Source organism: Chiloscyllium plagiosum, unplaced genomic scaffold, assembly GCF_037043375.1.
Source record: "Chiloscyllium plagiosum isolate Xiang-an unplaced genomic scaffold, Cpla_swu_hap1 HiC_scaffold_26, whole genome shotgun sequence".
In the NCBI taxonomy this organism is placed as follows: Eukaryota; Metazoa; Chordata; class Chondrichthyes; order Orectolobiformes; family Hemiscylliidae; genus Chiloscyllium; species Chiloscyllium plagiosum.
Genome location: NW_028270164.1, coordinates 53,125,109 through 53,140,539, shown reverse-complemented (window position 1 = coordinate 53,140,539; position 15,431 = coordinate 53,125,109). Strand labels below are relative to the sequence as shown.

The following is a 15,431-nucleotide window of genomic DNA, read 5'->3' as shown; positions in this document are numbered from 1 at the left end:
TCAGCACTGTCACTGAACAACAACAGTTTAATGTACACACTCTCAGCCTAGCTGACTGGCTCAGTCTGGTTGTAAACTGATGCTGGGATCACAGTGTATCGTCATCCAAGCTGTCAATCATCCATGATTTGGAGATGCTGGTGTTGGACTGGGGTGTACAAAGTTAAACATCACACAACACCAGGTTATAGTCCAAAAGGTCTAGTGTGCCTCCAATTAAACCTGTTAGACTAACCTGGTGTTGTGTCAATCATCCATCAAGGCTGAGGTTCCACGTTGTGCAACAGGAAGGGGAGCTTTTCACAGCTCTGTGAGCAGCAGCAATGCTTTTCGATCACCTCACCAAACAACTGAGCAAACCAACGCAGGGTCCCTGGGGATGGATGGTGAAAAAGTTCTTAGAGGGGAAGGGTAAATTGGTGGAAGTGAATGCTGTCAAACTGTGTGACATTCAGCCTGAGAGTGTGGTGCTGGAACTGGGCTTTGGACCAGGGCTCGGTCTGCAGGAAGCTGCTAAACGCCTTACGCTGCCGAAGGGCAAGCTCTATGGGCTGGATTACTCTGAATACATGTACCGTGTAGCCAGCAGGAGGTTGCAGCCTGATATTCAGACCGGGAAGGTGACATTGTTTCACGGCAGTATGGAACATATCCCTCTGGAAGACAACGTGGTGGACAGAGTATTTCACTGCAACTGTTACTACTACTGGCCTGATCTGCAATCTGGATGCAGAGAGATTTACCGAGTTATGAAACCAGGTAGGGTGTTGTGCTGGTAAAAACAATGACTGCAGATGCTGGAAACCAGATTCTGGATCAGTGTGCTGGAAGAGCACAGCAGTTCAGGCAGCATCCAAAGAGCTTCGAAATTGACGTTTCGGGCAAAAGGGCTTTCGAAGCTCTTTGGATGCTGCCTGAACTGCTGTGCTCTTCCAGCACCACTAATTCAGAGAGTGTTGTGCTGGTCAATTCTGAAAAATCCTAAACCTCAAGGGAAATGGTGCAGTCAGGATGGAATGGTGGGGTCACATATCAACTAATCTCCCTTGATTGACATGTCACTGATTAGCCTGGTAGTCAAACGCAGATTTACTTAAAGTTAGAGAGACTACAATAGCTAAACGACGTATGTGAGTTTTCTTCTGGAACTATGAGGGACTGGTGCATGAATGGACACTCTTCTGTAACCTCTCCTTACCCCATCCATATAACTCCCTCACCATCCTGACCAGCAGCCACAGATTCTCTGGTCGAGGAAAAGCATTTTTAAAAATAGAAGCCACGCCCAATAATTATGCAATCAGTCAATAATTACAACAATATAGTCAAGTGGGCAGCACGATAGCACTGTGGTTAGCACTGCTGCCTCACAGCGCCTGAGACCCGGGTTCAATTCCCGCCTCAGGTGACTGGCTGTGTGGAGTTTGCACGTTCTCTCCATGTCTGCGTGGGTTTCCTCTGGGTGCTCCGGTTTCCTCCCACAGACCAAAGATGTGTAGGTCAGGTGAACTGGCCATGCTAAATTGCCCATAGTGTTAGGTACGGGGTAAATGTGTGTGTGGGTTGCGCTTCGGCGGGTCGGTGTGGACTTGTTGGGCCGAAGGGCCTGTTTCCACACTGTAATGTAATCTAATCAATAGTACAATATAAGAGGAGGAGCTCAGCCCATTGTTACAATTCACTGGGGTACTGCTCTGGAAATCAGACCCACGATTCCTGGAGTCATTCGCTGCATGGAAAAGGTTTTCTCATGTCATTTTTGCTTCTTTTGCCAATTACAAACCATCAGTGCCTTCTCGTTCTCGATATTTTCGCAAATGGGAACATTTTCTCCCTATTTACTCTGACCACATCCATTGTGATTTCCAGTATTTTGATTGAATCATAACCATCACTGAGCAGCTTCAAAGCTGTGGGCTAAAACACCATACTCGACTGACTGAACCTCTCAGATTTCTGGACCAGTAGCAATTCCTTGAAAGCTGCTACTTGACTTTGCTATGGATTGGTCATGCATTCTGAGGTGTCAATGTGCAGTGAACCCAGTGCAATGAGGTGGTAGGGAGGGGCAATAGGTAGAGGCCAATACTCCTCCTGCCCTTAATTATCCACAACCTCCTGTTCATCACAACCCTGATTCTTCCAGAGTTAGATAATCCAGGCAGTAGGCAGGATATTTGGTACCCACCATGATGGGATGAGGGCTGTAGCTACAAATCGCCCCACTGGCTGACATGCGGACCTGAGGATCCTTCCTGCCTCAAGGCCATTCTTTCACGTGTGGGTAGCTCATTAACAGTAGCCAATTCAAGGAAGCTGCTTTCCAGCAGGAAACTGCCCTCTCCCAGAGGCTTCCCCCTACTCCCTGAGTCACCAGAGCAGCCATGAGCCAACTTGAAGGTGCACTCCCCAGCTTCCCTTCATTGCTGGCCTGTTTGCTGAATCTTTTTTTTCATTAAGACTTTGACACATTCATAGAAAGGGATCTCCATATTGAAGCCCTCTCTCTTTTGTTATCTTCCCTTACAATCAGCTGTTCTTCCAATGCTGGAAGCCTTCTAATTGGTCTTCCACATTTGTTTTGATGGTCAAGGAATAAGTGTCTGAGCTCGATAAGAAGAAGTCCCCTCGAAAATCCCAGCTCGTGACTGTTTCCACTTCCCACTTAACTTCTGTTCCCTCACCTCAGAGGACAGTAGGCTGCTATATCTGCTTCCAAATCCCCACCATCTTGACTCCACTGGTGTGATTACTTCTTCACTAGAAGATCTTGACATTGAGATTCCTTCTTTACATACCTTCCAAGAATTCAGAAAGCTGAGTATTTATCTGTTATTTGACAGGGGGGCTGATGGTCACCACCTTGACCCTGGAAGCTCTGAAGAAAGTCGTTGCTGCTGGATTGTTGAAGGACACAAAATGGCCACCTGAGCCATACATGGCTGCGCTCCGTGACACGGGATTTATCGATGTGTACATGGACCACAAACAAGACAAGGGGAAACTCTTTCAGGCTATCTTTGCAAAAGTAAATAAGCCCTGAGTGTGCTGCAGACACTGACACCTGACCAGCTTGTTAATTTGTTGAAGGTGTTGGCCCCCTGTGTTCTCTGTCTATGCCATGATATTTAGATTGATTCTAATCTAAAAAGTGAGATAACGGAGTTTTACATGAATTCATGCAGGTTTTGAGCTCAGAGTTCTACATGATTGCATGCAGACACAGACAGACAAAGACCCACATGCACACATATATTTTGTGGGGTGAATTTGTACTTGCAGGGTTACATTGTACTTTGCTCAAAAACTGCATGCATTCATGTTGAACTCTGAGCTCAAAAACTGGATGAATTCATGTAAAACTCCATTATCTCACTTTTTAGATTAGAATCAATCTAAACATCAGGTCATAGACAGAGAACTCAGGGGGCCAACACCATTCTCCACTTCTTCCTCCGCTACATTGATGACTGCATTGGCACCACCTCGTGCTCCTGCGAGGAAGTTTAGCAATTCATCAACTTCACCAACACATTCCACCCTGACCTTAAATTTACCTGGAGCTCTGACACCTCCATCCCCTTCCTGGACCTCTCCATCTCCATTATTGACGACCGACTTGACACTGACATTTTTTACAAACTCACCAACTCCCACAGCTACCTGGATAACACCTCTTCCCACCCTACCTCTTGCAAAAATGCCATCCCGTATTCCCAATTCCTCCGCCTCTGCCGTATCTGCTCCCAGGAGGACCAGTTCCACCACAGAACACACCAGATGGCCTCCTTCTTTAGAGGCCACAATTTCACTTCCCACGTGGTTAAAGATGCCCTCCAACGCATCTCGTCCACATCCCGCACCTCCGCCCTCAGACCCCACCCCTCCGACCGTAACAAGGACAGAACGCCCCTGGTGCTCACCTTCCACCCTACCAACCTTCGCATAAACCAAATCATCTGCCGACATTTCCCCAACCTCCAAAAAGACCCCACCACCAGGGATATATTTCCCTCCCACCCCTTTCCTCCTTCTGCAAAGACCGTTCCTCCATGACTACCTAGTCAGGTCCACGCCCCCCTACAACCCACCCTCCCATCCTGGCACCTTCCACTACCACCACAGGAATTGTAAAACCTGCACCCACACCTCCTCCCTCACCTCCATCCAAGTCCGTAATGGAGCCTTCCACATCCATCAAAGTTTTGTCTGCACATCCACTAATACCATTTATTGTATCCATTGCTCCCGATGCGGTCTCCTCTACATTGGGGAGACTGGACGCCTCCTAGCAGAGCGCTTTAGGGAACATCTCCGGGACACCCGCACCAATCAACCACACAGCCCCGTGGCCCAACATTTCAACTCCCCCTCCCACTCTGCCGAGGACATGGAGGTCCTGGGCCTCCTTCACCGCCGCTCCCTCACCACCAGACGCCTGGAGGAAGAACGCCTCATCTTCCGCCTCGGAACACTTCAACCCCAGGGCATCAATGTGGACTTCAACAGTTTCCTCGTTTCCCCTTCCCCCACCTCAGCCTAGTTCCAAACCTCCAGCTCAGCACTGTCCCCATGACTTGTCCTACCTGCCTATTTCTTTTCTACCTATCCACTCTACCCTCCCCCCGACCTATGACCTCATCCCCTCCCCCACTCACCTATTGTACTCTGTGCTACTTTCTCCGCACCCCCACCCTCCTCTAGCTTATCTCTCCACGCTTCAGGCTCTCTGCCTTTATTCCTGATGAAGGGCTTTTGCTCGAAACGTCGATTTTACTGCTGCTCGGATGCTGCCTGAACTGCTGTGCTCTTACAGCACCACTAATCCAGAACCTTCAACACATTGTCTAGCTATCACCATTGTTAACAGCTAATCCGAGAATGCAACTTTTTCAATAAAAGGTTTTGTGATTTACACATGAAAGATGTGAAACTATCACGGTATTCTAACAGATGAAAGGCTTAACAGACAATCAATTTTTCAATGTATAATTTCAGTTACATCACACTGTAAATTTTTGCTATAAATTCTGTGTTAGGATTGAGCCCTCTACTACCACCGGATGAAGGAGCGTCGCTCCGAATGCTAGTGTGCTTCCAATTAAACCTGTTGGACTATAACCTGGTGTTGTGTGATGTTTAACTTTGTACATCCCAGTCCAACACCGGCATCTCCAAATCATGACAAGAATACAAGACAAACCCTAACACTGTACAAAACAACACCAAAAAAAGGCAAAAACCCCCCCCAAAAACCCCACAAAATACAGAACAGCTATGCTCAACACAAAGTTCCCAAACAAAGGAACAGGAGCATTGTATATATACCTGTGTTAGCTCAGGAGACCCCCTCCAGGGTCCAGGGCTTGACAAATCTAATCATCCTGGTTAAACAAACACCCTAGTTAAGATAACTGACAAATCTATATCCAAATAACTCAAGTAGGGCTGCCACTCCCCTACTTTTAGTAGTAAAGGATGAAAAGAATACCCTGTCATAACCCTCCTGTTGTTATTTCAGGTATTCCCCATCATCAAGATGGGTTTCCTGCAACAAAGCGATATCAACCCTTTCCCTCTTAAGGCTCAAAAGCACCATTTTCCTTTTAACAGGCGATTGACTTTCCTTAATGTTCCAGGTGCACCATTTAATAAGACACGTAGCCATATCCCCTTTCAGACACCCTTCAACCCCTCAGAGTGAGAACCCTGCTTACAAAGCGCCGAGCAGAAGTAAATAAAGACTAATAGAGTCAAAGAACTATATATACAAAAACTACTCTATCATAAATATAAACAACTATTACTACCAAAAAACTACAAAGAAAATCAACTATAAAACTTTGAATAGAAGACTCTTCCCCCTGCCCATAGGGGGCACTCATCCTACCCATCCCCTCCTTCACAGCTCCTTCAAACCCAGACTGTCCCCAGCCTTAGGCCAGAAAAAAAACAAGGAGATGATCCTTAAATCAACAGGAAATCAAAGTGAGGATGTGCACTCCACCCATCCCTGGCTTCATATCACCCTGACTTGTGACTAAAAGAGAAACAGAACAAACAAGAAAAAGGGGAGAGACAACAAAGAACATGCACAAAATTTCCCATCAGAAAATCCGGTTATTAAAAAAAAGGAACAACTTATTCCAAGGTCTTTCCCCCCTTTCCAACAAGGAAAGTATTAGGGAGAAAGAAAGGAATAAAAAAAAGGAAAGGAAAGCATGGGGAAAGATAGAAAGAGAACAAACATTAAACCGGATTCTTCAGGCCAATCCGTCTATTTTAAAGTGTCTACAAAATGTTTAGTTTTATTCGCTGAGTCAAATGTTTAAACTGAGTCCTCGTGGCTGAAACGGAGCACTGCGGGGTATCTCATGGAGTACTGGATGCCCAGGTTCCTCAGCATCTTTTTAACTTCATTGAAGGACTTCCTCTTTCGAATTACAGCTGCAGAGAAATCCTGGAAAACATGATTTTTGACCCTTTGTACAGCAGTGCCTTACGGATCTTTTCCCAGGGATCTGGAAGCTTCTATGACTTTTTGCTTGTCCTTATACAAGTGGAAGTGCACTAGGATCGAGTGGGGGTGCTGCACTGGCTCTGACCTGTGCACTGTAACCCGATAAACCCTTTCAATCTGAAGCCTGCTGGACTCGATGTGAAGGCCCAAAAACTCCGGCAGCCAGCTTTCAAAGAAGCTGACTGGCTGCTCACCTTCCTCACCTTCAGGGAGCCCGACAATTCGGAGATTTATCCTCCAACCTCGATTTTCAAGGTCGTCGATATGGTCTCGCAAGATCCATACCTCCCACTCTAGCATCTGGATCCGACTGGATGAGGACTCCATCGCAGCTTCCGAGGCCTTCGTTTGACCCTCCACCTCCTCCAGCCTCTCCCCAAGGCCCTGGATCTCCTGCTCATGCTTCTCAGCATGGATGTGATAGGTTGGATCTGGGCACAAAGCTCCTCACGGATCTCCTCAGTTGCAGCCCCAACTTTCAAGGTAAATCTCTCCATCGCCGCAGCCAATTCCCGTGAGTCTGTCAGGTCCCCGGGTGGGTTTAGGAGAGGCTACTGTGTCTGGTGTGGTAGGTGCTGCAGGGGAGTGTCCTCCCTGCTGCTGTTTGCTTGCTCCTTTTCCCTTAGGTATCCTTCCCACTCCCAAATATTAACAAATATATGTTCTCTAAGGTTTTAAACTAATAATCCCTCCACATAAGTTGGCCAGGGATGGCAAAATACACCAGTATGCCTTGGCTGTTAGGCAGAGCTGTCCACAGCAGTTGTACAGAATTGCCGCCATCTTGCCGAGGCCCCTCTTGTCATATTTAAAGATAAATTGGAAAGCACCCCTTCAGTTTTATACCGATCAGAAATGGAGAATGATTTTACTATGCTGCCCCTTTTGGAAATGATATATTGTGAGCGGCACGGTGGCACAGTGGTTAGCACTGCTGCCTCACAGCGCCAGAGACCCGGGTTCACTTCCCACCTCTGGCGACTGACTGTGTGGAGTTTGCACGTTCTCCCCGTGTCTGCGTGGGTTTCCTCCGGGTGCTCCGGTTTCCTCCCACAGTCCAAAGATGTGCAGGGTCAGGTGAATTGGCCATACTAAATTGCCCGTAGTGTTAGGTAAGGGGTAAATGTAGGGGTATGGGTGGGTTTCGCTTCGGCGGGTCGGTGTGGACTTGTTGGGCCGAAGAGCCTGTTTCCACACTGTAATCTAATCTAATCTAAAAAAACATTTTAGAAAGGACAGCAAATGAAAATGGGAAGGTAGGGTTGCCATACTTACTGTAAGAACAACAAGAGAAAACATGCAACATCCATATCGCATCATAGCGATGTAGAAAGTGGAAACAGACCCTTTGGTCCAACTCATCCATGCTGACCCAATATCCGTACCTAATCTAGTCCCATTTGTCAGCATGTGGCCCATATTCCTCTAAATCCTTCTTATTCATATACCCATCCAGATGCCGTTAAAATGTTGTAATTGTGCCAGCCTCCACCATTTCCTCTAGCAGCTCGTTTCATATATGCATCACCCTCTGCATGAAGACGTTACCCTTTAGGTTCCTTTCAAATCTTTCCCCTCTCACCCTAAACCTATGCCCTCTAGTTTTGGAGTCCACACCCTAGGTTAAAGACCTTGGCTACTCACCGATCCATGTCCCTCATGATTTTATAAACTTCTATAAGTTCAACCCTCAGCCTCCGACACTCCAGGGAAAATAGCCCCAGCCTATTCAGCCTCTCCCTATAGCTCAAGCCATCCAACCCTGCCAACATCCTTATAAGTCTTTTCTGAACCCTTTCAAGTTTCGCAACATCTTGACAGGTTGAACCTGAACCAGAAGGGCACCAATATCCTGGGAGGTAGGTTGGCTAGCACTTTTCGGGGGACTTTAAACGAATTTGGCAGGGGGATGAGATCCGGACTTGTAGTCCAGCAAGTAGGCTAGCTGTTTGTCAGGATGTCCAAGAATGTAGGGAGGCTCTGGAGAAGGTAGCACTGACAGGGAATACTTGCGGACACAGAGATGGGTTCAAGTGTGTATACTTCAACGCAAGGAGTATCGGAAATAAGGTGGGTGAACCTAAGGCGTGGATCCGTACTTGGGACTATGATGTTGTGGCCATCACGGAAACGTGGATAGACGAGGGACAGGAATGGTTGTTGGAGGTTCCTGGTTATAGATGTTTCAGTAAGATTAGAGGGGGTGGTAAAAAAGGAAGGGGGGGGGGGGGGTTGCGTTGCTAATTAGAAATGGTATAACGACTGCAGAAAGGCAGTTCGAGGGGGATCTGCCTTTGGAGGTAGTATGGGCTGAAGTCAGAAATAGGAAAGGAGCAGTCGCCTTGTTGGGTGTTTACTATAGGCCCCCCAATAGCAGCAGAGATGTGGAGAAACAGATTGGAAAACAGAGTTTGGAAAGGTGCAGAAGCCACAGGGTAGTAGTCATGGGCGATTTCAACTTCCCAAATATTGATTGGAAGCTCTTTAGATCAAGTAGATTGGATGGGGCGGTGTTTGTGCAGTGTGTCCAGGAAGCTTTTCTAACTCAGTATGTAGATTGTCCGACCAGAGGGGAGGCCATATTGAATTTGGTACTTGGTAACGAACTGGGACAAGTGATGGGCTTGTTAGTGGGTGAACATTTTGGTGATGGTGACCACAATTCTGTGACTTTCACCTTGGTTATGGAGAGAGATAGGTGCGTGCAACAGGGTAGGTTTTACAATTGGGCGAAGGGTAAATACAATGCTGTAAGACAGGATCTAAGGAGCATAAGTTGGGAGCATAGGCTGTCAGGGAACGATGTCGTGGAAAAGTGGAACTTTTTCAAGGAACAGATACGACATGTCCTTAATATGAATGTACCTGTCAGGCAGGAAAGAGATGGTCGTGTGAGAGAACCTTGGTTGATGAGGGAGGTTGAATGTCTTGTAAGGAGGAAGAAGGAGGCTTACATAAGGTTGAGGAAACAAGTTTCAGACAGAGCGTTGGAGGGATACAGGATAGTCAGAAGGGAGCTGAAGAAAGGGATTAGGAGAGCTAAGAGAGAGCATGAAAAATCTTTGGCGGATAGGATCAAGGATAACCCCAAGGCATTTTATGCATATGTGAGAAACATGAGAATGACGAGAACGAGGGTAGGTCCGATCAAGGACAGTAGTGGGAGACTGTGTATTGGAAGAGATAGGAGAGGTCTTGAATGAGTACTTTTCTTCAGTATTTACAAGTAACAGGGACCATATTATTGAAGAAGAGAGTGTGAAACGGACTGGTAAGCTAGAAAAGATACTTGTTAGGAAGGAAGATGTGTTGGGCATTTTGAAAAACTTGAGGATAGACAAGTCCCCTGGGCCTGACAGGATATATCCTAGGATTATGTGGGAAGCAAGAGAGGAAATTGCAGAGCCGTTGGCAATGATCTTTTTGTCTTCACTGTCAATGGGGGTGGTACCAGGGGACTGGAGAGTGGCAAATGTTGCGCCCCTGTTCAAAAAAGGGAATAGGGATAACCCCGGGAATTACAGGCCAGTTAGTCTTACTTCGGTGGTAGGCAAAGTAATGGAAAGGGTACTGACGGATAGGATTTATGAGTATCTGGAAAGACACTGCTTGATTAGGGATAACGAGCACGGATTTGTGAGGGGTAGGTCTTGCCTTACAAGTCTTCTTGAATTCTTTGAGGAGGTGACCAAGCATATGGATGAGGGTAGAGCAGTGGATGTCGTGTACATAGATTTTAGTAAGGAATTTGATAAGGTTCCCCATGGTAGGCTTATGCGGAAAGTCAGGAGGCATGGGATAGAGGGAAATTTGGCCAGTTGGATAGAGAACTGGCTAACCGGTCGAAGTCAGAGAGTGGTGGTAGATGGTAAATATTCAGCCTGGAGCCCAGTTACAAGTGGAGTTCCTCAGGGATCAGTTCTGGGTCCTCTGCTGTTTGTAATTTTTATTAATGACTTGGAAGAGGGAGTCGAAGGGTGGGTCAGTAAATTTGCAGATGATACGAAGATTGGTGGAGTTGTGGATAGTGAGGAGGGCTGTTGTTGGCTGCAAAGGGAGTTAGCTATGAGGCTGAGGAGTGGCAGATGGAGTTCAACCCTGTCAAGTGTGAGGTTGTCCATTTTGGAAGGAGAAATAAGAATGCGGAATACAGGGTTAACGGTAGGGTTCTTAGTAAGGTGGAGGAGCAGAGGGACCTTGGGGTCTATGTTCATAGATCTTTAAAAGTTGCCACTCAGGTGGATAGAGCTTGTAAGAAGGCCTATGGTGTATTAGCATTCATTAGCAGAGGGATTGAATTCAAGAGTCGTGAAGCTGTTGCAGCTGTACAGGACCTTGGTAAGGCCACATTTGGAGTACTGTGTGCAGTTCTGGTCGCCTCACTTTAGGAAAGATGTGGAAGCTTTGGAGAGGGTGCAGAGAAGATTTACCAGGATGTTGCCTGGAATGGAGAATAAGTTGTACGAGGATAGGTTGAGAGTGCTAGGCCTTTTCTCATTGGAACGGCGAAGGATGAGGGGTGACTTGATAGAGGTATATAAGATGATCAGAGGAATAGATAGAGTAGACAGTCAGAAACTTTTTCCCCGGGTACAACAGAGTGTTACAAGGGGACATAAATTTAAGGTGAAGGGTGGAAGGTATGGGGGGATGTCAGGGGTAGGTTCTTTACCCAGAGAGTGGTGGGGGCATGGAATGCGCTGCCTGTGGGAGTGGCAGAGTCAGGATCATTGGTGACCTTTAAGCGGCAATTGGATAGGTACATGGATGGGTGCTTAAGCTGGGACAAATGTCCGGCACAACATCGTGGGCCGAAGGGCCTGTTCTGTGCTGTTTTGTTCTATGTTCTATGTTCTATCTTTTTTTATATAGCAGGGAAACCAGAATTGAACACAGTATTCCAAAAGTAGCTTAACCAAATGTCCTGTACAGCCACAACATGACCTCTCAACTCCTACAATCAATGCACTGACTAATAAAGGAAATCATTCCTAACACTGCCTTCACTACCCTGTCTACCTGCAGCTCTACTTTCAAGGAATTATGAACCTGCACTCCAAGATCACTTTGTTCAGCGGGTCCATTATTGCTTTTCCAAAATGCAACCCCTCAGATTTATCTAAATTAAACTCCATCAGCCACTTCTCTGTTCATCTGATCAAGGTTCCATTTGTATCATCAATAGCCACAAGTCAGGTGCCGGATGACTGGAGGTTGGTTAATGTGGTGCCACTGTTTAAGAAAGGTGGCAAGGAAAAGCCAGGGAACTAAAGGTCAGTGAGCCTGACATCAGTGGTGGGCAAGTTGTTGGAGGGGATCCTGAGGGACATGTATTTGGAAAGACAGTGACTGATTAGGAATTGTCAGCATGGCTTTGTGTGGGAAATAGTGTTTCACTAACTTAATTGAGGTTTTAGAAGAAATAATGAAGAGGATTCTTGATGGCAGAGTGGTGGACATGACTTATATGGACTTCAGCAAGGCATTTGTCAAGATCCCACATGGTAGACAGGTTATTAAGGTTAGATCACATAGAATACGGGGAGAACTCGCCATTTGGGTACAGAACTGGTTCAAAAGTATGAGACGGAGCATGATGGTAGAGGGTTACTTTTGAGATTGGAGACCTGTGACCAGTGGTGAGCCACCAGGTTCGGTGCTGGGTCCACTGCTTTTTCTCATCTATATATATATATGGATAGAGATAAAACGTAATAAAAGATCAATCGCTCTGTTAAATATAATCCACAGACTGGCCAGTACTGAAAGAGAGTCAAAGAATGGAAGTGTGTAGGTAAATAAAGGAACGGAATTGGAAAGAGAATCATTGGCGATTTTAACTATCTTGATAGTAATTGGACAGAAATGATGCCTAAATGGGAATAAAATGGAATTCCTACAATGCATACTGAACTTTTTTCGAGACCAATGGGTAACAATAAAAAGCAAAACGAGTTTTCTTTTGATCTAGTAATCCTCTCTAATTGTTTGCCCACCACTGACCTAAGATTGACTGACTGGTAATTCCTAGGATTATTCCGATTGAATAAGGGAATAACATTTGCCCACCTCCAATCATCTGGCACTACTCCAGTGGACAGTGATGAAGCAAAGATCAGTACCAAAGGTGCAGCAATCTCTTCCCTTGCTTCCTGTAGTAACCTTGGACATATGCCGTCTGGCCCATGGATTTATCTGTCCTTATGTTTTTCAAAATTTTCAGCACAACTTCCTTCTTAGCATCAACCTGTTCAAGCATATCAGCCTGTTTCACGCTGTCCTCACTAATGACAACGTCCCTCTCAGTAGTGAATACTGAAGCAAAGTATTCATTAAGGACCTCCCCGACCTCCTCCAACTCCAGGCACAAGTTCCGTCCACTATCCCTGATCAGCCCTACCCTCACTCTGGCCCTCGCTGCATCTTTGCCCTATCAACTGTCTATCCCTCCTCACAGACCCTCTGCATGTTGTATGTGGCTATTCACTAGCTACCCCATCATCTGATCTGTAGCTCTGGTTCCCTACCCCCTGCCAAATTATTTTAAACCCTCCCAAGGAGCTCTACCAAATCTCCCACCCAGGATATTGGTGTCCCTCCAGTTCAGGTGCAACCCTTCCTTCTTATACAAGTCACCCCTTCCCCAGAAGGTATCCCAATGATCCACATATCTGAAGGCCTCCCTCCGACACCAGCTCTGCAGCCACGTGTTTAGTTGCACTTGCGCTCTGTTCCTAATCTCACTAGCCCACGGTACCAGTAGCAATCCTGAGATGACTACTCTGCTTGTCCTGCCTTTTAGCTTCCAGCCGAACTCCTTTTTTCACTTTTCAGGTCCTCATCCCTTTTCCTAGCTCTGTCATTGGTATCAATATGTACCACGACTTCTGGCTGCTCTCCCTCCCGCTTAAGAATCCTGTAGACTTGATACAAGACATCCCTGAATCTGGCACCCGGGAGACAACATGCCATCCAGGGGTCTTGTTTGTGACCACAGAATCTCCTGTCTCTTATCACTGAATCTTCTATCACTATCACTCTGCTATTCTCACCCCTTCCCTTCTGAGCCACAAAGCCAGGCCAGGTGTGAGAGATCTGGCTGCTCAGGTTTTCCCCTAGTAGGAAGACATTACGAGCACGGTGGACAATGGGGACCCAATAAGTGTGGTGTATCTAGACTTCCAAAAGGCCTTTGACAAGGTGCTGCTCAAAAGGCTACTACATAAGATAATGATGCACGGCATTACGGGCAAAGTATTAGCATGGATGGAGGATTGGTTAACCAACCAGAAGCAAACAGTGGGAATATAAATGAGTGTTTTTCTGGTCGGCAATCAGTGACTAGTGGTGTGCCTCAGGTATCAGTGTTGGGACCACAATTATTCACAATTTACAGAGATGATTTGGAATTGGGGACGAATGTGGAGTATGTCAAAGTTTGCGGACAACACTAAGGTGAGCGGTAGAGCGAAGTGTGCAGAGGACTGTGAAACTTTGCAAAGGGACGTAGATAGTTTAAGTGAGTGGGCAAAGATCTGGCAGAAGGAACATATTGTTCGTAAATTTGAAGTTATCCATTTCAGTGGGAATAACTGTAAAAAGGACTATTACTTGAATGGTTAAAAAAAAGCATGCTGCTGTGCAGAGGGACTTGTGCATGAATCACAGAGGTGAGTCTGCAGGTACAAAAGGTATTTAAGAAGGCAAATGGAATTTTGTCCTCCATTGTTAATGGGATTGAGTTTAAAAGCAGGGAGATTATGTTGCAGATGTACAAGGTACTGGTGAGACCACACCTCTAGTACGACATGCAGTTTTGGTCTCCTTACTTGAGAAAGGGTGTACTGGCACTCGAGGGGGTGCAGAGGAGGTTCACTAGATTGATTCCGGAGCTGAGGGCGTTCGCTTATGAGGAGAGACTGAGTAGACTGGGATTATATTCATTGGAATTTAGAAGAATAGGGGGAGATCTTACAGAAACATATAAAATTATGAAGTCAATAGATGAGATAGACGTAGAGAGGATGTTTCCAATGACGGGTGAAACTAGGACAAGAGGGCATAGCCTTAAAATTAGGGGAAGCAGATTTACGACTGAATTGAGAAGGAATTTCTTCACCCAGAGGGTTGTGAATCTATGGCATTCCTTCAACCCCCCCCCCCCACATTGAAGTGGTAGAGGCTTCCTCAGTAAATGTTTTTAAAGCTAAGATAGATAATTTTTTGAACAGTGAAGGAATTGAGAGTAACGGTGAACGAGTGGAATGCAGAACGATGCAGAAAGTTAAAAAGACAAACCTTAAGGCTTTGTGCCTGAATGCACAGAGCATTTGAAATAAAGTGGATGAATAAATCACACAAATAGATGTAAAAGGCCATGATATAGTTGGGATGATGGGAGGCAGGGTAACCAGGGATGGGACCTGAACATCCAGGAGTATTCAGTATTTAGGAAGGACTGACATAAAGGAAAAGGCAGTGGGGTTGGATTACTGGTGAAAGAGGATATAAACACAATATTGAAAAATACTAACTTAATCTGTATGGACAAAATTGAGAAATACCTCGGGGCAAAAAAACATTAGTAGTACTGAGAGGCCCAAATTGTAGTGGGAATAGTAGGCATGGCATTAAACAAGAAATCAGAAAAACATTCCGGAAAGGAAAATCTGTAATTATGGATGCAAATCAATACCGTAGAGGAAGAATTCCTACAGTGTGTATGGGATGGTTTTCTGGACCAATACGTTAAGGAACCAACTGGAAAACAGGCCAGCTTAGACTGGATGTTAATCACTGTTAAAGGTACAATTGGTAATATCGCTGTGAGAGACTCCTTGAGGATATGTAACCATAATATGATAAAATCTTTCATGAGGATGGAGAGTGAACATAGAACATTACAGCGCAG

At 45.9% G+C, this 15,431-nt stretch overlaps 1 protein-coding gene across 1 annotated transcript; it reads left to right on the top strand.

Annotated features, from left to right (window-relative positions):
• Window positions 1-290: 290 nt before the first annotated feature.
• Window positions 291-5,121, top strand: LOC148145173 (uncharacterized). The gene is made up of 2 exons (XM_087973819.1): window positions 291-759; window positions 2,844-5,121. Exons 1-2 carry the CDS (start codon window positions 324-326, stop codon window positions 3,041-3,043), a joined length of 636 nt encoding a protein of 211 aa, XP_087829945.1. The 5' UTR covers window positions 291-323; the 3' UTR covers window positions 3,044-5,121.
• The last annotated feature ends 10,310 nt before the right edge of the window (window positions 5,122-15,431 follow it).

What these genes read in the sequence shown, in the direction of transcription:
- LOC148145173 (XM_087973819.1), top strand. Translation starts at nt 324, where the DNA reads ATGCTTTTCGATCACCTCACCAAACAACTGAGCAAACCAACGCAGGGT. An exon ending in TTACCGAGTTATGAAACCAG is followed by an intron (nt 760 to 2,843) that starts GTAGGGTGTTGT and finishes GTTATTTGACAG; the next exon opens with GGGGGCTGATGGTCACCACC.